Source organism: Pezoporus occidentalis, unplaced genomic scaffold (assembly GCF_034315485.1).
Source record: "Pezoporus occidentalis ecotype Australia unplaced genomic scaffold, CSIRO_AGI_Poc_V1 ctg63, whole genome shotgun sequence".
In the NCBI taxonomy this organism is placed as follows: Eukaryota; Metazoa; Chordata; class Aves; order Psittaciformes; family Psittacidae; genus Pezoporus; species Pezoporus occidentalis.
This window is the reverse complement of record NW_026915977.1, coordinates 5,775,127-5,798,167: the sequence shown is the minus strand read 5'-3', so window position 1 is coordinate 5,798,167 and position 23,041 is coordinate 5,775,127. Positions and strand designations below refer to the sequence as shown.

The following is a 23,041-nucleotide window of genomic DNA, read 5'->3' as shown; positions in this document are numbered from 1 at the left end:
CAGCTGTAGTGCTTAACTGCAATAAAGTAAGAAAAGCTACTGCCTTATTTATAGTTCAAGTGTGTATTTCATATGACAAAAATAACTGTTTTCTTCCTTGTTCTCTCTCCAAGCTACTGATTATAGCACTGGCAAAGTTGGAGCTCCTCTTATTTGTTGTGAAATAAAACTGAAAGACTGGCAGGAAGGTGAGAGTATGAAAGGTTTTGATTTCAGAGTAACTGATGTAACCAGTGCTTACGTGGTTCCTTTGCCTGTCTGCTTGGCTTGGTGTAGCACATGAAGTGGTTGTTCTTTTGTAACAGTCATCAGTTTGTGTACTTTAACTTCAAGCTGAATATTTTCTTGGCAGCAGAATTTAAAGTTCAGTGTAATTGTGTGTGGATTTCCTTGTTTTCAGGGGGCTACACCAATAAAGACAAGCCTAATCCTAGAGGAGAAATCGTCATTGGTGGACCTAACGTCTCAATGGGATATTTTAAAAACGAAGAGAAGACAACAGATGACTTCTCTGTTGATGAGAACGGTCAGAGATGGTTCTGTACAGGAGATATAGGGGAATTTCATCCGGATGGGTCTCTGCAGATCATAGGTTGGCCTCAGTTTTTGATACCTTAACATATTACAAGATCTTGACTAAACATAATTACAAGCATGCTGTTAATCCTGTTGTTGGCTTTGCTAGAGCTAATCTACTGAAGGTTACCTGCTTGAGAATCACAGGATAAAACACATTCCCAAAGGTGCTCGCAGCTGTAGGAATATTTTGGAAGTGATGCTGTTTCCTGTGACATTATCACTACCCAAGTTTAGCACATGGACTTTAAAAGAGTAAATGTAAGATTGATTTTTGGTATCAATTACAAAGCTTTAAATCCCCATCACTTTGGTACAAGTTGTGTGACAAGCAGTGTAGCACTACAGAAATGTGTTTAGAGAAGCCTTTATAAAGTTGGTTTATAAAGCTGTTAGCTGCTTTCAAAGTTTATTAAGATGCTTTTATTCATGTTTATGAAGAATCTTGCATAGCACTGCACATATAATACACATACAGTGGTTTTGCAAATGAGCCTGTGGAAATGCAAAAGTTTAAATGGAGCCGTTTTTCCCTTCTCCTACTCCTAGATCGTAAGAAAGACTTGGTAAAGCTACAAGCAGGAGAATATGTATCTCTGGGCAAAGTAGAGGCAGCACTGAAGAACTGTCCATTGATTGACAATATCTGTGCTTATGCCAAAAGGTAAGAGTGGTATTAATTTAGAAACTCCATCTAGGGTAAACATGAAATTCAGGCTCTGACCCAATTCTCTGACGCTAGACTGTAGTTTTCCATGGTTTCCATTGAACACACACCCTCACCCCACACCCCCAGGGTGCAAGTTACAAACAGCATCTCTGAAGTAGTACAGGCAGCCAGATTCCCTAAAACCTGAAGAAGTGACCTACCTCTGTTGGCATTTCTCCTATCCTAATGCACTCCAGCTCCATCACATCCCTTCCCTAAACAGGTGTCATTATATCTAGCATGTGTTTTGGCTTTCTGGCAAAATACCAGAATAAAGTTAATCTGGCCACTTTGCACCTGATCCAGAGCTCTCCACGGGGTTTTGGAAATTGTCCCAGTCTCCTCTCCCTCCCCTCAACTTAAACACGCTACATGAAGGGGACTGAAGGGAACTCGCTAAACACCAGATGTAGCTGCGGAGCTAAACAGAGACATGCTCATGACATTACTGCAAAGCATGATACCAGTCAAACCTAATGTTGTAAAACAACTTAGAATACCTCTCATAAGTCATCAGTTGTGAAGAGTTGATGTACAAGAAGGATTCTGTATGGGGGAATCTGTGGTAAACATCTGACACCCCGAAACAGAAGTCTCAACTGTTTGGATCTTTCTTCCTTTCCCCCCTTGCCACCGTATGTTAGCGACCAGTCGTACGTGATCAGCTTTGTGGTTCCTAATCAGACGAGGCTGACAGCATTAGCGGAGCAGAAGGGTATCAGTGGAACCTGGGTAGATATTTGTAACAACCCTACGATGGAAGCTGAAGTCCTGCGAGAGATTAAAGAAGTGGCAAACAAGAGTAAGTAAAGCAGCATGTTGTGCTAGCCAGTCTCACGTGCTTACCCAGCAAGTGATCCTCACTAACTGCCCTTCCTTCTTCCTGTTGCCTCTATCTGCCAAAACTTAGTAGTTTAATTGGATGCAAAAACCCCACATCAAACTGTTGAAACAGTTAAAATAAGGTCCAAGAGAGCTGAAAATTTGGAAGGGAAGTTACAAGACATTTGCTGGTGAGAAAAACTGGCTAAGCAAAAGACTTCAAAGCGTTTCCTCCTCCCCCCATGTGAATTCTTCCCCTGCAGCTCTGAAACAACCATGATCCCTGTGGCTGTAATGGCTTAAAGGCCTATTCCTTGCTGTGGTACTGAATGATCAAAAGCCTCATCAATCCTTTATGGTGCCAAAAATGTAACAAAGTCACTGGGGAAGAAAGTCTCTAGAGCACTTGCGACAGCATATGAGGAGGTGGTAAAAACGGACATAAGTACATGCTGAGCACTGCCTCTCAAACTTCAGAGAGGAGAAATGTGCCTTTTGAAACCAAGAAAACAAGGATGAAAGGCACTTCTGTTAAGGCTTGCTTTAGAAAAAGATAAATCAGTCCCCCAGGTCTCAGACTTGGGTTTAAACATTTTAATCCATGTTTTCTGTCGTGAACTAGGCAAATTACTATCCACATAGGTAGCTTTGTTTATTCAAAATCCGTTGCTTGTATGTTCTTTCTGCCTTATGGATGGTGCTCTGCTATTGGGATCCTACTTTCTCCAGAACTGTTTTAAAGAGCTCGTTCCCGTTTTCAGCAGAACATAACGCACCCTGTCACGAGCAGGCAGAGAGCTAAACAAACTGACAGTACATTACAATCCCAGACTGAAGTTACAGAGAGAACAGCTCCTGGTGCAGACCTGGAGCCAGACCTCGTCTGGCCCGCATCTGCTGCCGCCTAGAGGCGACACTGCCAGACATTGTCTAGGAATTCAGCCACAAGTCTATGGATGTGGGATCCCAAAACAGGGCTATGTGCAGGAGCTGATAGCAGAGTCCATCAGGTATTGCACACGTGTAGCAGCTCCCTACTCTATTCCAATGTCTCTGCCCTTCTCCCTTAAGCAGTTACCTGCCTTCTCCTTTACCCTCTTTGGCCTGTGCAAGGGAGAAGCTGCTTTGGAACAGTGAGGCTGTGCATGTACCAAGCCACTGCTTCCAACTGAAGGGCAAATAAGTAACTAATGTAACAAAAATACAGAGAAGGCCCTTTATTCTGAACTTTAAACAAACTCTTGGGAAGCAGAAATTTGGGAAAGAATCATTCAACCATGGCAAGTGCAGAAGCACATCCAACTAGTCCGAGTTAGTCTCGTTACTACTACATTCCTACAATAAAGATACAAGTCTGGACTTCAGCGTATCCTCTTGGGACAGTCATCTCAGATCTCCAGGCTACACACTCATTGTTGCAAGCTTTAGATTTTACACTGTCACATCCAGTACAAGCTATAATACTAGAATATCTGCACACTATCTCAGCATTGGTACAAGAATTAGTATTTCATTTGGCTGTGTAATCATAGTCACACTTGTGTTTCTTCTCGTCCCTGCAGTGAAATTAGAGAGGTTTGAAATACCCATCAAAGTACGGTTAAGCCCTGAGCCCTGGACTCCAGAGACTGGGTTAGTAACAGATGCCTTCAAGCTGAAAAGGAAAGAACTGAAAAACCATTACCTCAACGACATCGAGCGAATGTATGGAGGCAAATAAACAAGTTGTGTTGACCAGGTTGTGCAGATGGTTCCTTCTCATGCCTCAATTTTGAATGTCTGTGTATGCTGTAGATATCACACATTCAGAAAATATACCAAATGGATTACTGTTTCTATAATCTGTATAGAGTACAACAGAGAGTATCTTAGACTCCAGATTCTTAATTATTAGCAGAATAGACACTGATGGTCTTTGTAGAGTTTCATGTGATGATCTCCAGTTTGGAGACAGACATCACGATGTGAAGCAGTATGACCAGGTAATTTTATCACTGCGTTTCTCTAGCACATTCAGACTGCTTACAACTTCTCCTTAATACATTCTGAAATCTGGCCTGAAATCTTGAGAAAAATCAGTGTAATAGTGATGATTCTTCTGTTATAGTAAGCCACTTAGTGAGAGAGGAAAAGAGTATTTAAAATCTACCTTTCTCCATTTAAAAATTAAAACATTAGTCGAGAAATTGCTAGAGATCATTGATAATGTACTGCCTGAGAATGGATGGATACTTCTGCACATCAGTTAGCATCCTGAATATTTACAGTGCCTAAGACAGGGTACAAAGTAGACTTACTGAAATAAAGGTGAACTGAAAAGCTTTCTAAAAACAAGGTATTTGAGATTCCAGCTGAGAGTGTTGAATTAACTCTTTCAGCTTCCATCTCACCAGATGGGGTTTTATTTGCCACTGTATTTTAATTCAAACAAACAGAGCTTTCCACTAGGACACAGAGCATAAAAGACAAAGCCGTGCACTGCCGTACAAGGGACTGATGAGAAATCATCACCTGAATGCAAAACTTGACTCTCCACTGCCAAAGAGCAGTGACATTGCTGGGCTGTTATCTCTAAGTGGATTTGAAGCGCCAGTGAGTGTTTGGTTTGGGGTTTTTCTGAAGGGTGGTTGGTTTTAAGGCACTGATCCTCTAAACCTTGACATACGTGTGAACAACGGTACAGGTCACCTGTATGTCATTTAGAGGATCAGGGTCTAAACATCAATAGTCGCTTTATGGAAGGTATTTCCGTTCACCTTTTAACTACAGTGAGTATAACAAGGCAACAGAAACCAACAGTAGTTTCCCCACGTAGTCTTGTTGTACTTACAGAAGAGTAGTCTGTGACCAGGGAACCTTTGTTTTATGGAACTTGTGAAAGGGACAAATCACTCTTTACAGAAATTCATGATAAAAATGTGCTGTTATTAACTGGAAGTCATAGATGTGAAGAAGTGGGAAGATACAACTTAATAATAGTTCATCACTTTGTGTGCAGAATCCTGTACTGTGTCTCCTTTTGACTTGTAGCTAAGCTCCCGCATTCCTGCTACTCTTCACACTTGAACCATAAGTGCTGTAAAAAGTGGAGGCTCTTGATACTGTTCTACTTTGCACTTTCTTAATTGTTTTATATATGTTGCTTACATTTTGTACAGCTGTGGCCCTCAACTGCTATATATTACAAATTCATTTTAAAGTATTTATAGATTTCTATTCATAATATTTGTGTTGTGTATATGACGGTAAAGAAAATATTTGGTATTGTCACTGTACAGAAAGTAAAGATTTTGTATGATGCATCTCCTGAACACACTTGCAATTCCAGGGCAAGTTTTTCCTTGATTGCATGTATGTGCGTTTTTCCTTTTTCCAGTTCAAACAGATTTGGCAAGAATAAGTCATGGCCGTGTACTCATGAACTAAACCATCCCTTCTCCTTGGGACCAGCTTCAAACTGCCCTGTGCATAACTTTCTCTGACCAGTCCAGAACACTGCCAGCTCCCCTTCCAAGAATGCCGAGGGGAAAGGGAAATGGAAAATGGCACAGGGCTGACTGTGCTTAGTTGTGCATGGAACCAAACAGTCACTAAAAGGAATGAGGAAATAGCTTCTGTAAGAAAGAAAATGATTTTAATATACAGGTATGACAACAGCAAATACTTCCCATCTAAGGAGCAACTTCTTGAACGACTTGCTCATGGAGCCACATTACCAGTTTTTCCATGTTTCAAATTGGTCACTATTCATCACAGAATCATTACAGAGCCTTTTGTTGGCCTGTTAGCATCACAGAAGTGAAATACATGTAAGAAACTTCCACTTGAGTATGTCTGCAGGTTCTATGGGTTTGGTTTTTAAGCCATGAATGTATTTATACGCAATGTATTTTATCGAGACTGCAGGTATGTTCTGTGTCTACACATGCGCAATGTTAACATTTCAACAGTGGAATACAATTTAAATGGTTCAAAAAGCTGTGTTCTGCAAGCTCTTTGTGTTGCACAAGTTGTCTCTAATTCCTGTCCAGTGCCTCACATTCTCTTTGAGGCTGAGCACACCTTAGAACACAGCAGCAATGAGCAGGTGCTACAGATGTTGAAAGCACAGCCTAGCATGGGCCTGGTTTTAGGAAGTGGCCTAAATGTGCATGTGCTGCAAAAGGCAATTTGATCCACATCAGCTTTTCAAGCATTTTTAGAGGAGGCGAAGGATTACATTCAGATACGGGGATTATTTACAAATGTATTTGCAGTTTGGCAAGAGCTTTATCCTCTTTCTTAATGAATTCTGAATACTTTTGTGACAGCTTGGGGAGAAAGAAACAGAGGATGAGCAAGAATGTCATTCTTGTCATTAGAAGTAAGGAACTCGGATGCATAGATAAACAGTGTAAGGCTTCAAAGGTTAGAAAAGACCTCTAAGATGGTAGCATTCAACTGCTAACCCACCACTGCAGTGTGAGGGAGCAGTTCATTTATGAAACGTGAAGATTCCAGAAAGCTCACAGTAGCTGCAAGATCTTCAGAAAGCTGGTTCAGAACTTCAAATTGCCCTCCTCAGCCTGAGAAACAAGTTGAAAGAGAAACAAAATCCAGTTTGGGCATCCGATATAAGATGTTTAGGCATTCTAGTTCAAAAAGCCCCATGGGATATCTAGAGTTTAAGTACCATAAAAGTGGGTCTAGAAAGCTTCATGTGTGAAGGAAGATTGCAGTTAAGTTCAGGTGGCCTGAAGAACGGTGAATTGACAAGAGTAACCTTCAGCTACATACATATTGCCCTAAGACAAGCACAAGAGTTGTCACCATTGGAAGAGAAGAAGCAGAGTAAGCTTACACTGAGTGACGCTGATTATTAGATATTTTAAAAGAAACACCTTTAAAACTATTCCTTTCTAAATGCTGAACTAGTGCCTCAAGATCCCTGCCTTCTGAAAGGCAGCAAAGCCTCTGTGTCGATAAAGGTTGAACAGCACCTTTCAGGAACAGCTTCAGCACAGAACTGGGGCTGGGGCAGGAGAACCAGGCTGCTGCACATAATGCAATAGTAATGCTGCAGGTAACAGCAAGGTGTCATTAAACGGCTTGCAGGGGGACAAAAAAATGTATAAACAGAGAAAGTGATGAGTTATTCTCTTTAAGGGTAGGTGTTTAACCAACCCAATCCAATTTTAGTGCCCATTGCACCATCTTTGAGCATAGCATGACACAAGAGAGCTGCCTGCCGAGGAAGCCTGTGTGTTGAACTGCCATTCCCATCGCACACTTTCTGGCTCTATAAGAAAAAGGATGCGAGTTGAAAATGTGGGTCATTAATTTTCAGACAGAAAACCCCACCAGCCCCACACCTACCCTGTCCCAGAATAGTTATTTCAAATAACTACGTTATATTTGAATGATCAACCAGGGATGTTCTGCAATTACATGCCATGCAAGAAATACGTTCTCACTATGGATTTGGTTTTGGTGTGGCGTTTGTTGTGTTGTGTCTTGGTTTTGGGTGGTTCTGAGCAGGCTGTTTGTTTAACAAAGCCTGTCTAGTGGCTAAACTCTATTTACATGAGAGTAAATCCATTTCCCTTGTGGAGGCTAAAATTTAAATATCAGACGTTTAAAAAGAATAAATCTTGTGCTTTTTAGGAAGCCATGTTTTGAAGAAAATCAGATTTATTCTATATTGCCAAAGTGCTTTAATGAAGCTGATTATCACAGGGAATTTGTCCAAAACTATGTGCAGTCCTGCCATCAGACCAGTGATAATGACATTAGACAAACAGCTCCGGGCACTGTGTGTGGTCCTCAGCCTCCTCACCTGCTTTGAAAGGGTAAAAACAACACCAAACCCAACTCTGTTGCATTTTTCGCTTGTTTTCCCATTTTGGAACACCAATAACTTGCTCACTGATGAACATTAACAAAGATGCCAAGCATGTAACTAACACCTTCACCTGTCCTCTGTTACAGAAGGGTGACCACCCCAGCTATGCTATCCCCGTTACCTCTGAAAACCCAAACCCTGAGCATGAAACCCATCACTCTTAAGACATGATCTCCTATCATTACAGTTAACATCTAAAGCAAAGAGAGGCCATGTAAGTTTTCCTTATTTGCCTTTTAACAAATTAAGTGGTGGGGGAGTAATTCAGCACTTCTTGATTTGAAACAGCATTGAACAACTTCTAACAGGCTTCCTGCATTGCTGAACCTATTTAAGACTAAGACTAGGCTGACTACAAATGGAGTCCACACATTATTCCTGCACTCAAGGAAGGGCCCAGCCCTGGGAGGTGTTGCCAGGGTTTTGTTTTAAACAGCCCTGTATCTAATCTAAACCTTTCCTGTTGGGTATAGAGCAGCTCATTACCTGCAGTGCTCCCCCAGGGAGGGAACATGAAGAACAGATCACTGTTCTCTACAGCTGCCTGCCCTACTCTACTTTCTGCCTTTCGGTTCTAATCACATAACCTCCAGATGAGCCTGGTTTTATGAAACGCCATCAGGGTCATTAAACCCTGTCGGCAAATCAGTCCACTTCCCCCCCCCTTCCCTGCTCCCGCTCCCGGAGGGATGGGGAGGAGAATCAAAAAATGCAACTCCCACTGGTTAAGAGCAGCCCAGTAACTAAGGTATAACACAAACCACTGCTGCTGCTACCAATGATAATAATGATAAGGGAAATAACAAGGGAAGAGAATACAACCGCTCACCACCCGCCAACCAATACCCAGCCCGACCGAGCAGTGATCTCAGCCCTTCCGGGTAACTGCCCCCAGTTTTACATCCTGGGCATGACCAATACCTCTTTGGTCAGTTTGGCTCAGGCATCCTTTCTCTGCTTCCTCTCAGCTTCCCCTCCTCCCTGGCAAAGCATGAGACTCACAAAGTCCTTGGTCAGACTAAACATTACTGAGCAGCAACTAAACCCATCGGTGTTATCAGCGCTGTTCCCAGGATGAAAGTCAAAAACACAGCTACTAAGAAGGAGAAAAATGACTGCTACTGCTGAACCCAGTACAGTCATTTAACCAGCCCCACTCTGTCCCTATGTTCAAAATACAACCCTCATCCCCTCTGCCCTATAAAGCTCAGGGTAGTGACCTCTAATTTCATTGCCTTCCATAGCATATTTGCCTCTCATCTAACAGGGAAGCTCTCACCTTGTGACTTTTTGTCCTTGTTATCTTTAAACCCGAATCTCTGCTGTGAACACCTTCCTGTAGCACAGTAAGGATGTTGCTGTGAGGAGTGGAAATGCACAGGTGGTGACAGTGACTTCCTGAGGAGCTCTGCAAACAAATGCTACACCACAACCCAAGCTGACTTTCCAGCAAGTCAGAGTGACTCAGTCTTAACCCACATACACCCCACTCTAAGCACTTACTGGCAAGCAGAGTCCTTGCTTTCAGAGGAAAGATGCCAAGGAAATTGTTCACACCGACAAAAAACATCCTGTAGAAAAGCAAATTAAAACCTGGCACTCTGTGAAGAAAAATCTACTGGACCTTTGGGCTCTGCTGAAATTCTAAATGGATATTCAGCCCTTCTAACTGGAGCAAAAACTACAACCTATTGTATTTTCCATTTTATTTCCACTGTCTAGCTGCTAATGTACTTTCAGTAGGTCGCTCACAAGCAGTGACAAAGCAAGGTGCCTGCACCACATCTGAGGCAAAAACTTTGCTTAAGAGATGCGATCCTGTAAAAAGACTCCTAAAAGGACAAAACGCACCCATATGCACATCAGCAACCTCCTCACTGTGCAGGCAGCAACCTCTCACTCATACCCTACGGCCTGTAAGTCAATACCACACTGACTTTGCCTCCCAGCTGCCCTTACAGATGGACACTCCTTCTGGTCTGCTGTTAAAACATATCCTTCTCCCTGAAAGCAGAGAAAGAAAACAGGACAGGACACAGTGATCAGCCCTAGCCACCTCCTGGAAACAGGCAAAGAAACTGCACAGGGTGAAAACAACTCTACATGCTGGAAAGATTGTGATCCTGTAACACATACCACCGACACATCCACCTACAAGCATGATAACAACTGAATTTAAACAGTTACCAGATAAGAGCCTGGAAGGAGGGAAAACCTGAACATTCCTGGGATGTCAAAAACCCCATAACTATGGGCACAGACCTATGGGAGGGAAAGGAAAGTAAATGAAGGAAAGTTGCGTGTCTGGTACCGCCTCAGAACCCTCTCCAGCACAAACACCAAGAACAACCCAAACCCCAACCTGCTAACACTCAGCCCTCTCCTAGCCTTTCTGCTCAAGAACAACCCCTCTATCCGCTAATTCCAATTGTTTTAATTATTTCATTACTCTCATTAATTCTCCCTCTGGCCATCTGACCCCCACAGCTGCTGCCACTCAAGCTCCTGTATCCACCACCTTTCCCTGCAGCACTGCCCTGCTTTTGCCTGTTCCATGCCACTCACAGCCAAGTGGCTCCATAAGCCAGCCAGGGCCTCCCACACGGATCCGGTGCACCACGATGCAGGGAAATGACTCTTGCACTGGGAGCAGCTGATCCCATGCGGTTCTGCCAGGCTGTCTTGGCGCTCAGTGCCTGGGCGCAATGGGACTGGAGAGACACCAAAGCTCCCATAACTAGACCCAGCTCCTTCCTGCTCCTTGGTGGACCTACACTTTCCCAAGTGCTCACCTTCATGACAGATCTTGCTCCTGTGATTCAGGGCGGGCTGGCAAGGGGTCTCAGTTTGCTCAGTTCTCTGAGCGAAAGGGAGATTTCTGTTCTCTTCCTGCTCCCTCACAGCTGGTGCACAGTGAGGCCCAGTGGTCCCACTGTGTAGGATGTGCTCCTGGTCTCAAGGACACAAGCAAGGGCTGCTCGGCTGCACCTTTCAAACAGAATTACTTTTACCCGTTCTAGCGTGGGAGAGGGCGTTTGAGTGCAGCCTGGCACCGTGAGGAAGTGGGATCAGCCTCTCCAAACACCAGGCTGTGGGCGGCGGCGGCAGGGCAGGCAGCGCAGCGGGAGAAAGGCGCAGCCCCACGGCCCCGGCAGCGCCCGGCTCCTCCCGAGCAGAGAGGTTCGGTCCCCGGGCTCCCTGCACGAACCGCTTCATCTGACCTGCGGCCGTGACCCCCCTGCACAGTGCGGGGCTCTCCGCCACCGAGCACCGGCGCAGCGCGGGTCCTGCTCACCGCCCATCCCGGGTACCGCCCGCTCCGAGCCGCAGAGCCGGAGCCATGAACTGCAGCGAGCCGCGGCGGCTGCAGGCGCTGCTCAGCGCGCTGCTGCGGGAGCTGCGCCGCGGCGGCAACGCCAGCGCGGCCGGTGCGGGTCCCGGTGCTGGTCCCGATGCCGGGGGGGACGCGTCGCTCTACATCCTGCTCATCATGATCTTCTACGGCTGCCTGGCCGGGGGGCTCATCCTGGCCTACACCCGCTCGCGGAAGCTGGAGTCCAAGCACGACCCGTACCACCTCTACATCGAGCGCGACTGGGGCCGCGCCGGGCCGGGAGAGGAGGGCGGCCCCGCCGAGGGGCAGCGGCTGATGTGAGCGCTGCCCGGCCGGTCCCTCCGGGCCTGCCCCCTCGGCTCCCCCAGGACCGGCGGGGTGAGGAACAGATCGGCACCCGCGGCCGGTCCTGCAGCGGGAGCTGCGCTTCAGCTCTGCACAGCTCTGGACTGCTTTTCTACAACGAACACCTGCATCGCGTACGTACAGAGACCACTCTCATCAATCACCTCTAGAGCTTACCTAACATCTTCTGCTCTGGTATTCCACCTTGTTACCCGAACACAGTGCTACTGCTGCGGGCAGCCTTTCACAGAATTAAAAGCAGCTACCCTATCACTGTATTACGAACCCTTCTATCACTTTAGAGCACTGGCAGTCGTGCCAGGTACAAAGGACTGGAAGGGTCAGGTCTCGTTCTGATAAATCAAGACTGTTCTGGAATCATTTATCAAAACAGGAGCTCAGAGGCTGAAGGTGCTCCCATGAGGAAAGCATCAGAACCTCATCACAGTATTCTGTGCTGATGGACAGTAACTGTTAAAGGCATCAATAACATACACACACACACTGAGACGTGGAATTGCAAGAATACCTTTGTACAAGTTAAACCTTAAAACACCACACAGGATATGCTCTGTGCAAAAAAGCTGGGCAGGCAGAGGTTGTTCGCGTGTTCTAGCCATGTTAACAGTCTGTCATTGCTTGGTTTGGGCCTGGGGTGGGGTTTTTCTAGATAAAGATTAAGGAACAATTCCAAGGAACAAGCACCTTCACTAGGAATGGTGCACCACACTATCTGAACTGCTATTTGGATTTTATCCAAACCACACTGTAGGAAAAAGCAGCTTTGACATTAACTTAAACGGAGGAGAGTTTTTTATGTTACAGACTTCCTAACACTCATGAATATTCTTTCCAATGGCAAAACAGTCTTACATTTGTCTCCTACTGCACCTTACCCTCTCTACTACAGCTCTGTGGAGAATCACTGTAAACTGAATACCTGAAATGATGAGTTTAAAGAGAAATAAATCCTCGAGAGGACTGGCAGTTACCAAGTCAACTTTGTCACTGCAAACGACTGCAATAGCCACAGACCAAATGACAAAGTATTGTTTGGTATCAAACACTAGCTTGTGAATACCCAGACGTCTTCATCTTTGCACATATTAAACTTTCAATGCACTATGTGCTTAACACACCCTGTGTAATGCCAGCTGGTTACTAACTGCTTTCCACTGCTTCATCCTATAGACAAATTTGGAGGTTGTGGCAATCTCTGGAGTCAGTGTCCAACAAATCGACTGATATCCTAATCTGTTTCTCTTCCCTCTCCCCCGAAACCTACAGTATGTGTAACATACCATTATTTAGGTCCTACCTAGAAAAAGAGCTGCCCTTGTGAAAAATTCACCTTCCATTAGAGAGTTCCCAGTAAGGGAAGCACAAGGCCTCCTGCCAAGGCACTAACAAAACATCACATTCTAATTATCTGCTGTTCCATCTGTACCTTTCAGTACCTGAAAGAATTGCAAGGTCTTGGTGAACTGCAGCAATCTGTGATTTACATCGGTCCATCTATTCTTATCGTTGCAGTTCAACAGTAACACCATCAAGCATTAACTGCAGCTTACACTGGAACAAGATTTACATCATATATACAGATAAATACAGTACGTATCCACAAATGCAAGTGGCTATATAGCTGTGTTACTCACTTCACACATATTCCTGGTGTCTCTCTAGCAGGTGATTTTCACACCTGTGTACAGGGATGCTGCCTGGTCGCGTAGGGATTGGGTCAGGAATGCCAAGGCACAGCTGGAGCTGAACTTGGCAAGGGACACAAAGGATAATGAGAAGGGCTTTTACAGGTACGTCAGACAGAAAAGGTCAAAGAAAGTGTACACCCCCCAGGTGAACACAACTGGCAAACAGGTAACAAGGGACAAGGCTGGGGGACTCAACTTCTCTGCCTCAGTCTTCACAGGTGACCTCTCTTCCCACACCCTAAACACAGACAAAAGTGCCTGTTTATTACTGCCTGTATTTACACCTCATCACTGTAATCGTTGGGTGCAGAAAGTCTGCAAGAAAATAAGAATTGTTTTTATTCTCCACACCTGCCAGTCATCAGGGAATAACAACCACTACACAAACTAATTCCATTTAGAATCCTAAACCCTTTGTTGTTTAGAATCATAGAACAGTTAGGGTTGGAAAGGGCCTTAAGATCATCCAGTTCCAACCCCCCTGCCATGGGCAGGGACACCTCACACTAAACCATGTCACCTAAGGCTCTGTCCAACCTGGCCTTGCACACCGCCAGGGATGGAGTTACTATGATCAAGATGATGCAGAACCTGCAACTATAAAGATACAAAATACTTTTCAGAGCACTGTTCTTTCACAGTTTATCTTTTCCTGTGAACACACGGTACCATTTTTTGTTATAGCCCACATACTGTTTCAAATTCTGTTAAACCACAAATTAAAGGGAAAGTGTGCCATGGGATAGTTATAGAGAGGAGTTAAGTTAGAGACTCTAACTGACAGCAGAACTATCCAGCCGAATGAAGCCCTCAGTTTCTTGAAGACTCTCCAATGAAAGCAACACCCATAGAGTTCAGCTAGAATCAGGAACCCTAAGGGTTAGACTTGCCCCACTGAGCAGCACTGTCCCAGGTCTGGGAGAAATACAACCAAATGAAGCCTTTCAGTGTAGAAAAACTTCAGTCCATTAGGAATTCAAGCCTCCTAAATCAATTCACTTATACACAAGAACTCACAATGCCCCTCTGGATCGTTCTGTCCAGAAGAGCCCAAGGATTCAGCATGGATGTCTTCAGTTCTGAAGAAGAATGTGCTTTAAACACTCAGAACCCAGGAACATGCTGTAGCTGACAGGAGGTTACACTGCAGAGCTGGTAATGTTAAGTTCACATCCAGTTCATTCTCACCCCTTTGGCACGAATACACACACCAAAGTACTTGAACACCTAAGTGGAATTCCCATTGTGGTACACAGAGACCTTGATAAATAAGTATTAAACCCAGCAGCAACATTCATTTGTGTGTGTTTGATTTAGTAAGTCCCGGTTGGAAACCTTAAAGAAGCCCATGAAGCTGCAAACTTCTGTGAGTGAACTGATTTAGACTGTAAAAGACAAAAATTACCCACCAAAATTCAACACTTTTTTATACATAAATACTATATTCTAAGGCACCTGTATTGCTGATGCAGGGCAACACGGTCATTTAGTCTCTGTAAGTCCATTCAATCACTGGACACAAGAGATAATAAGATAGATTTATTTGCATTATTAAAGGACAGATTTATTTGTATTATTAAAGGCATCTTTCTGAAGGGATAAGCTCAGCTATCAATGACCTACTTCTTCACAGTTAGGATCAGAGATGAAAAGCTTGTTTAGAAAGACTGAACTGTTCTTTCCTTCAGCACAGGGGGAATATTGAAACAGCAATTTCTGGATTCACTTTTAATATAGCTGAAAAAATAGCTTCTCTTTTGGCCCTCAACTGTAATTTATTTTTCCCAGCGCTCCTAAACCTTTACACTGCATCAGCTGTCAGAGCCTTGCACAGGATAACTGCAATATGTGACTGCTTGCAAAGCCTCACTGAAATCTCCACCTTCCAGCACAGCAAGACCTTTACAATATATTTGTTTCTAGAACAGTGTCTGCTTCCATGCAAATACTGACCTTGGATGTTCATTACTAACCGGATGATTTAAACAGCAAAGGAAAGTTACCACATGAACCATTCCTTATTTGAGTGTTTCATTTCTTCCTGGCAGAGAAACACCAGAGGCACAACAATATATTCTCAGTGAAAATAGTTACAATCCAAGAATCTGGCACAAATTTTGTCCGACTTCATGCAGGTATTTGCTGGACAGCAGTCTAAACTTTCGTACATTTTAGAGGGAAGCATCACTTTGAGATGGTTACTCCAGCCAGTTCAACACTGTTCACAGCTTGATGGTGCTCCTGGTGAGGCACTTGCCATGGGGTTATTATTCCTGACACATTTTTTCACTGCAGCACTGACAGAGCTCACAGCCTGCCCCAGCACCAGGCTGCAACAACCACAATGTGTAACATTGAACGCAAGTACTAAAGATAAGGAAGCACAGATATATTTCTTGCCCTTATAATATCATAAGAACAAACCATGAAAACTAGTAATAATAATAAAGGGGCAGAACATCAGGTAGAGTTTTACATTTATTTTTTTTTAATTAATCTTACAAAAAGTCTTAATTTCAAAACTTACAAGATATATTAAATCGTGGAAAATTACTGATAAAACAGCATCTCTATAGTGTGCTTTTCTCCCATCAGGATAAGGAAGCATATGCATATGAAATCCATCAGTACAAATGATTCATACCATCACAACAAACCCCTTTTCTTCATCCAGGGCAGTCTTGGCTGTAGTGATCATGAAATGGTGGAGTTCAAGATCCTCAGGACAGTGAGAAGAGCATGCAGCAAGCTCACTGCCCTGGACTTCAAAAGAGCAGACTTTGGCTTCTTCAGGAACCTGTCAGTAAGGTTCCATGGGGTACAGCCCTAGAGGGCAGGGGGGCCAAGACTCTTGGTTGATATTCAAGGATCACCTGCTGCAAGCTCAGGAGTGTTGCATCTCAACTAGAAGGAAGTGCAGCAGAAGGGCCAGGAGACCTCCTTGGATGGATAAGGGGATGCTGAGGAAACTTCAAGGCAAAAAAGAAGCTTGCAAAAGCTGGAAACAAGGACAGGTGGAATGGGAAGAGTACAGGGATGTTGTCCGAGAAGCTAGGGACCAGGTTAGGAAAGCTAAGGCCCAGTTAGAATTAAACTTAGCTAGAGGTACTAAAGATAACAGGAAGGGATTCTACAAGTACAAAGCAATTAAAAAACAGACTAGGGAGAATGTAGGCCCCCTCAGGAAGCTCTCAGGAGAACTGGCTACGCAGGATTTGGAGAAGGCTGAGGTTCCGAATGACTTCTTTGCCTCGGTCTTCACTGGCAAAGGCTCTGACCAAACCACCCAAGTCTTGGAGGGCAGATGAAGGGACAGTGAGAATGAAGACCTTGGGCCCACTGTAGGAGAGGAACTGGTTCGAGACCATCTTAAAAATCTGAACGTGCACAAGTCCATGGGTCCTGATGAGATCCATCCACGGGTCCTGAAGGAGCTGGTGAATGAAGTTGTGGAGCCGCTGGCCATCATATTTGAGAAATCCTGGCAGTCAGGTGAAGTTCCCGACGACTGGAAAAAGGGAAATATAACCCCCATTGTCAAGAAGGGGAAAATGGATGACCCGGGGAACTACAGCCCAGTCAGTCTCACCTCTGGGCCTGGCAACATCTTGGAGCAGATTCTCCTGGAAGGCATGCTAAGGCACATGAAAAACAACAAGGTGCTTGGTGACAGCCAGCAGGGCTTCACTAAGGGGAAATCCTGCCTGACCAATTTGGTGGCCTTCTATGATGGGGCTACGGAACTGATGGACAGGGGTAGAGCAGTTGATGTCATCTGCCTGGACTTGTGCAAAGTGTTTGACACTGTCCCACACGACATCCTTGTCTCTAAATTGGAGAGACATCAATTTGATGGATGGACCACTCGGTGGATAAAGAACGGACGGGATGGCCGCACACAAAGAGTTGTGGTCAATGGCTCAATGTCCGGCTGGAGACCAGTAACGAGTGGTGTCCCTCAGGGATCGGTGTTGGGACCGGTCTTGTTCAACATCTTCATTGCTGACATGGACAGTGGGATCGAGTGCGCCCTCAGCAAGTTTGCCAATGACACCGAGCTGTGTGGTTCGGTTGATACCCTGGAGGGAAGGAATGGGTCGGAGCAATCCCAGGCACAGCTACAGGTTGGGCAGAGAAGAGATTCAGAGCAGCCCTGGAGAGAAGGACTTGGGGGTGTTGGTCGATGAAAAAATGAACATGAACCGGCTTCAGTGTGCGCTCACAGCCCAGAAAGCAACCGTATCCTGGGCTGCATCAAAAGGAGTGTGACCAGCAGGTCCAAGGAGGTGATCCTGCCCCTCTGCTCTGCTCTCGTGAGACCTCACTTGGAGCATTGTGTGCAGTTCTGGTGTCCTCAGCATAAAAAGGACATGGAACTGTTGGAACAAGTCCAGAGGAGGCCACGAGGATGATCAGGGGACTGGAGCACCTCCTGTATGAAGACAGGCTGAGAAAGTTGGGGCTGTTCAGCCTGGAGAAGAGAAGGCTGTGTGGAGACCTCAGAGCAGCCTTTCAGTATCTGAAGGGGGCCTATAGGGATGCTGGGGAGGGACTCTTCATTAGGGACTGTAGCGACAGGGCAAGGGGTAATGGGTTCAAACTTAAACAGGGGAAGCTTAGATTGGATATAAGGAGGAAGTTCTTTACTGTAAGGGTGGTGAGGCACTGGAATGGGTTGCCCAAGGAAGTTGTGAATGCTCCATCCCTGGCGGTGTTCAAGGCTAGGCTGGACAGAGCCTTGGGTGACACGGTCTAGTGCGAGGTGTCCCTGCCCATGGCAGGGGGATTGGAACTAGATGATCTCAAGGTCCTTTCCAACCCTAACTATTCTATGATTTTAGGATTCCAAGAAACAGCACAAGTATTTTAAGTCAGTTTAACTGTAGTATCCCAAAAGAACAAAGCAACATGAGTGACTGATAAAGACAACACAAGGAATATACAAAAAAGAGATCTATTAAATCTTCAGTAGTCACAATTTAGTATGTGGAAGTGCTCAGCTCTTCAGCTGGCTTGGTCTCACTGCCTGGTTGTACATTAATAACTTGGTATCAAACAGCAAAAAATGGTGGCAGTACCTCCTGTTCACAGTTTAGAGCATAAACATCATTGCTTTATAGATCGCTATTGTAAATTCTGGACATTATAGCAGAGCCAGCAGCACTAAACCAGCTGGATGGTTTGGTACTGAATGGAATAAAAAGCATTTGTATGCTCTTTTCTGCTATTTTGAGCATAGACATTTTAACAAGCAGTGCAGAGCTGCAGCATCCCGAACTTCTCCAGCTAAGATGGAACAGATCTTTTGTTTGTGCCATTAATTACTTGGTTGTAAAATCACTGATTTAATCCATGAGCTACATTATCACTACACTCCACAAAAATATTTATACACCACCATTTTCAGACATAAGAGCAACAGCTAATCATGGTAGCACGGAATCACCCTAAGTGATCCTCATTGGAGGCGATGGCACTGGGCAGTACTTAACTGGCACTTCTCCCTAGGCTGAAGCAACTATGTTCTAATAAGTTTAGCTCCAAACCCCCTTGTATGCATACCAAGTCCAATTCCAGCTACGCATCTTACTAAGTAAAAGTTTAAACTGGGTTTGTGCAGCTAAGGCCAATTAGTGAGCTTCCTAAATGATGCTACAGGTAGCAATGGCTTTTTTTGTTTTAAATAGAATCCCAGCCTGGTTTGGGTTGGAAGGGACCTTAAAACTCATTCAGTTCCAACCTCTGACACATGCATGGACACCTTCCATTAGAGAAGGTTGCCCCAAGCTCCTGTGTCCAACTTGGCCTTGAACACTGCCAGGGATGGGGCAGCCACAGCTTCTCTGGGCACCCTGTGCCAGCACCTCAGCACCCTCACATGGAAGAACTTCTTAAGATCTCATCTCACTCTCCCCTCTTTCTTAATATTCATTGCAGAAGTCAGATTTTTAAGCGGCTTGCCTGTGAATAACATGAAAATAACTGAAAATAACATTGGGCTAAAACTTTGCCATATATATTCAAAATCTCCCAATCTCCATACAAAAAGCTTAAAAACTACTATACAAATAAAAGCCTGAATAAAAATACCCAATAAGTATTTATTCCCAGGACAAGTTTATCAGGTACAGCTATAAGTGTGTGTTCTGCTGACTGCCTTCAAAGTTCAACAAGCAAATGCTAACAGTTGCACCCATCAGTACGTTTCAACAGTCAAAACCTGTTTTGTGTATGGAAACACATCTGTAACACAACTTACACAAGCAAGAGCAAGTTAGCAAACCAGAAGAGCACAGCACGGCAGCATCACTGCTCAACAACACTCTGTCAGTAACAGGCAAATGTAGGGTTTTCTTTTCAAACTTGTAGGAGGAACACAAATCTAGAAGCCTGGCATACTCTGTTAAGAACAAACAGTAAATAAACAGACCAATCCTTCTGTTACTACATACAGAAATAACTATTTACAGTATTTACAGCTTTCACAAATTCTGGACTTCTTGCATTGTTTTGCAGGAATTCATATTCTTCAGGATAAAAAAATAGTTACACAACAGTTCAGAACACAAACAGCTCCCGAATAAAGACAGGTAACTAATTCTGTAAGGCACTAGAGTGCCTTAAAAGGAAATAAACCCATTCATTTCACCTAAACATCCCATTATTTGTGAGACTATACTGCAAACTGCACATTTTATGATGTCTTACACAAGTTGGATAATGCTCATTTTCACAGTTTCCCCGATTTAAGTCATAAAACAAGTGAGCCAGCCATAACAGCTTTTGCACTCAGGATGCTGTTGTCTCTGTGATGTATATTAAGATCAGAGTTACAAGTTCCCCCCATGTGATGTATATTAAGATCAGAGTTACAAGTTCCCCCCATGTTTTGTCAGCTACAAGCAAGTGCACTCCCAGGTATATAGCTATTTTTTTTTACTCAGCTTAAAACAGAAATGTACCAGTTTGAAACAAATCTGTTGAAACTCAGATTTACTCTCGCGTTCCCAAGTTAACATGGACAGTCTTAACTTGCAGTCTTGAAAACTGTTTTAAAGCGGCTGAATGCTTTAAACCACAAATTTCAAGCAAGACAGACAAAAATTTCCAGAATTAATAATTTAAGGCAATACTTAATATGAAACCACAGTAAAAATCTGCATGAGAGGAAGACGGTAATTGTGTTTACAGCTGTTCTTTTAGGTTGAAAATAACCAAAGCACCTATTCTGTATAACAGTACTGAAGAGAAAAATTGAAGGCTTCACAGTAATACACACTTTCAGTGCCACTTCTTTACTACAATGTGTCCTGAAAAGACAGTAGGAATTCAAAACTTGCAGAATGAATACAGGAAAAATATCCCAGACTTCATAGCAACAGAATTAACAGTTAAAGCAAACAGAAATGCTGCAACTGACCTATTTCTTACAACTTCAAGACTTCAAAAGAAAAAGAATCCGTTTGAAGTCTTTCACATGCATGTGACAGGAATTGTTGGCAGAGGTGCTCCGAATCATTCAGCATGCCGTACACATAAATCGATGCAAAATAACTATAACCACAGTCTGGGAAGCTCAAGACAAAAGGAAACCTGATGAGATTATTTAGTTCTTTCATAACAGAGAAGGTAAGGCTACCTTTCAAATGGATTGAGATGACACACTCAGGAGCTGTATTTGCTACTTTCACAAACATCAGAAATTACTGTCAATCCCTCCTAGCCTCTTACAACAAACAGTAGGTAACTTTCAGAATTCTATCTACATGCACAAGCATCTTCTCCAAAAGAGGGAAGATGCTATTGTAAAAACAGATCTTTTCAAGTTGAAAAACTACATGTTTGGTCCGAATTGTCCATTAAGAGAATTTTGTGTTCAATTAGTAGAGTTTCAGCATTATATACGAGAAGCCTGAAGTGGCAGCATAGCTGCATGTAAGGCATTTTAGGAATGATTCCAATGCAACTCACTGCCTTTAGCATTTTATTAGGTTCAACTAACACCAGCAACCTCTAACATTTTAAGATTGTTTACTACTAAACCCAAAGTCACTGAGACCAACCCTCAAACACTGATGATAGACCCTCCATAAATGACAGGCGCAAGACGAAGAGCAAGTGTTCCCCATGCAGGACAACGGCTGTCCATACAGCTGACTCCAACCCGTCCCATGAGAGAGGTCACTTCCTCAGCCAGTCCTCACTAACTGGCCCAGTCCTGAAAGCGGAAGCAGTCACTGGCAATCTTCCACACTGTGTTGGTAGGAGTGGCCTGTGCTGTCAGCAAGAAGTTCTGGTTGAAGTAGCGCTGCTTGTCACCGTCAAATTTTACTGTCCCGCTTGTCACCACGAGGACTGTCGTCTGCCCTTGCGTAGCTTGCTCTTCCCAAGGAGAAAAAGTATTAAGAAAACAACTCAAAGACTACCAGGTAAAGAAGTAGGAAATGTACACGGTAGTTATATTAGTTGTCAGCTAACACCTGGTTACACGTTTACGGAAAGCACAGTTTTGTTGCATCATTTCTGCACAGACACAGGTGTATTTGTTGGCCAGCTCTGCTTTTTAATGGCTTTTCCATTTTCATCTCATGTTCATTTTAGAGCACTGTAACAACCACCTGAGTTTTTGCTTAGAACACATACTCACAGATACACACACATGTATATTTAGGAAGCTGCATACACTTTTGTCCCTGCTTACATTGTCCTTACTTACATTCCCAAAATGTCCATTAGAAATAATTCATTAACTTCTTAATTATGTAAGCCTTCCTATAGCAGTCGTTAATGAGAAATCTAAAGAACCTGACATCTATTCTAGATGTGAAGAAATCAAAGTACATACAGGTAAACAATCTGTTCCACATTATACTGCAGGTCAGCATTAGAGGCTACAGCAGAGGTCTCAACTCTTAGACACTGTCAAGTACAACACAACCTGATACGCCAGACTTTTTCAATACATGAAAAGACATCATATATGAATATGAACTTCACAGAAAAGTCCTTAAAATATTTTCCCAGATATGAGAAAAAGTGTGGATTTGCTGCATCTCTCGATTTGTGTTTTATTTATGCACAACTTCATATTTCAACCCTCAGCATTTTTTCTCAGCTTGTTCCAAAAGAAAGATTAAACACTATCATAATTGCAGTTCAGTTTCAACAGTTACAAAAAGACTGACAAATAAATGAGTGAAGCGGAATACAAGCTTACCATGAACGGGCTGGCAGTCCAACACGTTAACCTGGAACTCACTAGATGGCAACATCTCAAAGAACTTACTCAGTTCTTCTTGCCCGGACACTGCATTACCGTTCCAAATTAACGTGGCTTTGTCCAAATAAAGTCTTGTTAAAGCCTGAAAATACATATTTGGGGAAAATGTGTAAACACGTAGAATGGACAACATACAAACCAATATTCTTTGAATAAGGAATGTTGTGAATTATTGACTTTTTCTATTATTCTGATAGATAAAATGCCCTCCTGAAATGAAGGCTCCTCAAGACCCCCAGAAACAGAAGTAATAACTGCTAATAAAAGTAGTTTGGGAAAAAATTAAGCTGAATCTTGACCACAGAGACAAATAAAGCGAGTTTTATCTGCCTGTGTTGACCAAACCCTGTACCTGTAAAACACAGCTGGACACAAACTGAACTAT

At 43.7% G+C, this 23,041-nt stretch overlaps 3 protein-coding genes across 8 annotated transcripts in view; 2 read left to right on the top strand and 1 right to left on the bottom strand.

Annotated features, from left to right (window-relative positions):
* Positions 1–6,084, top strand: part of ACSL4 (acyl-CoA synthetase long chain family member 4) — a 30,389-nt gene extending 24,305 nt beyond the window's left edge. For all 3 annotated transcript variants that reach the window (XM_062640172.1, XM_062640170.1, XM_062640171.1), the window contains 5 exons: positions 114–188; positions 401–592; positions 1,126–1,240; positions 1,930–2,087; positions 3,670–6,084. In XM_062640172.1, the coding sequence (XP_062496156.1) occupies positions 114–188; positions 401–592; positions 1,126–1,240; positions 1,930–2,087; positions 3,670–3,827 (698 nt within the window). In that variant the 3' untranslated portion in view covers positions 3,828–6,084. The remainder of the gene's footprint in view (positions 1–113; positions 189–400; positions 593–1,125; positions 1,241–1,929; positions 2,088–3,669) is intronic.
* Positions 6,085–11,328: 5,244 nt separating this feature from the next.
* KCNE5 (potassium voltage-gated channel subfamily E regulatory subunit 5) lies at positions 11,329–11,661 on the top strand. Its single transcript, XM_062639998.1, has one exon. The coding sequence runs from the start codon at positions 11,329–11,331 to the stop codon at positions 11,641–11,643; it is 315 nt and encodes a 104-aa protein (XP_062495982.1). The 3' UTR covers positions 11,644–11,661.
* A 7,796-nt stretch (positions 11,662–19,457) lies between these two features.
* The window catches only part of NXT2 (nuclear transport factor 2 like export factor 2), a 62,745-nt gene continuing 59,161 nt past the window's right edge, over positions 19,458–23,041 (bottom strand). For all 4 annotated transcript variants that reach the window (XM_062640206.1, XM_062640203.1, XM_062640205.1 and 1 more), the window contains exons 3-4: positions 22,594–22,738; positions 19,458–21,758 (exon numbers count right to left, since the gene is read on the bottom strand). In XM_062640206.1, the coding sequence (XP_062496190.1) occupies positions 21,580–21,758; positions 22,594–22,738 (324 nt within the window). In that variant the 3' untranslated portion in view covers positions 19,458–21,579. The remainder of the gene's footprint in view (positions 21,759–22,593; positions 22,739–23,041) is intronic.

Coding starts and splice junctions, on each gene's coding strand:
- KCNE5 (XM_062639998.1), top strand. CDS start 11,329: ATGAACTGCAGCGAGCCGCGGCGGCTGCAGGCGCTGCTCAGCGCGCTG.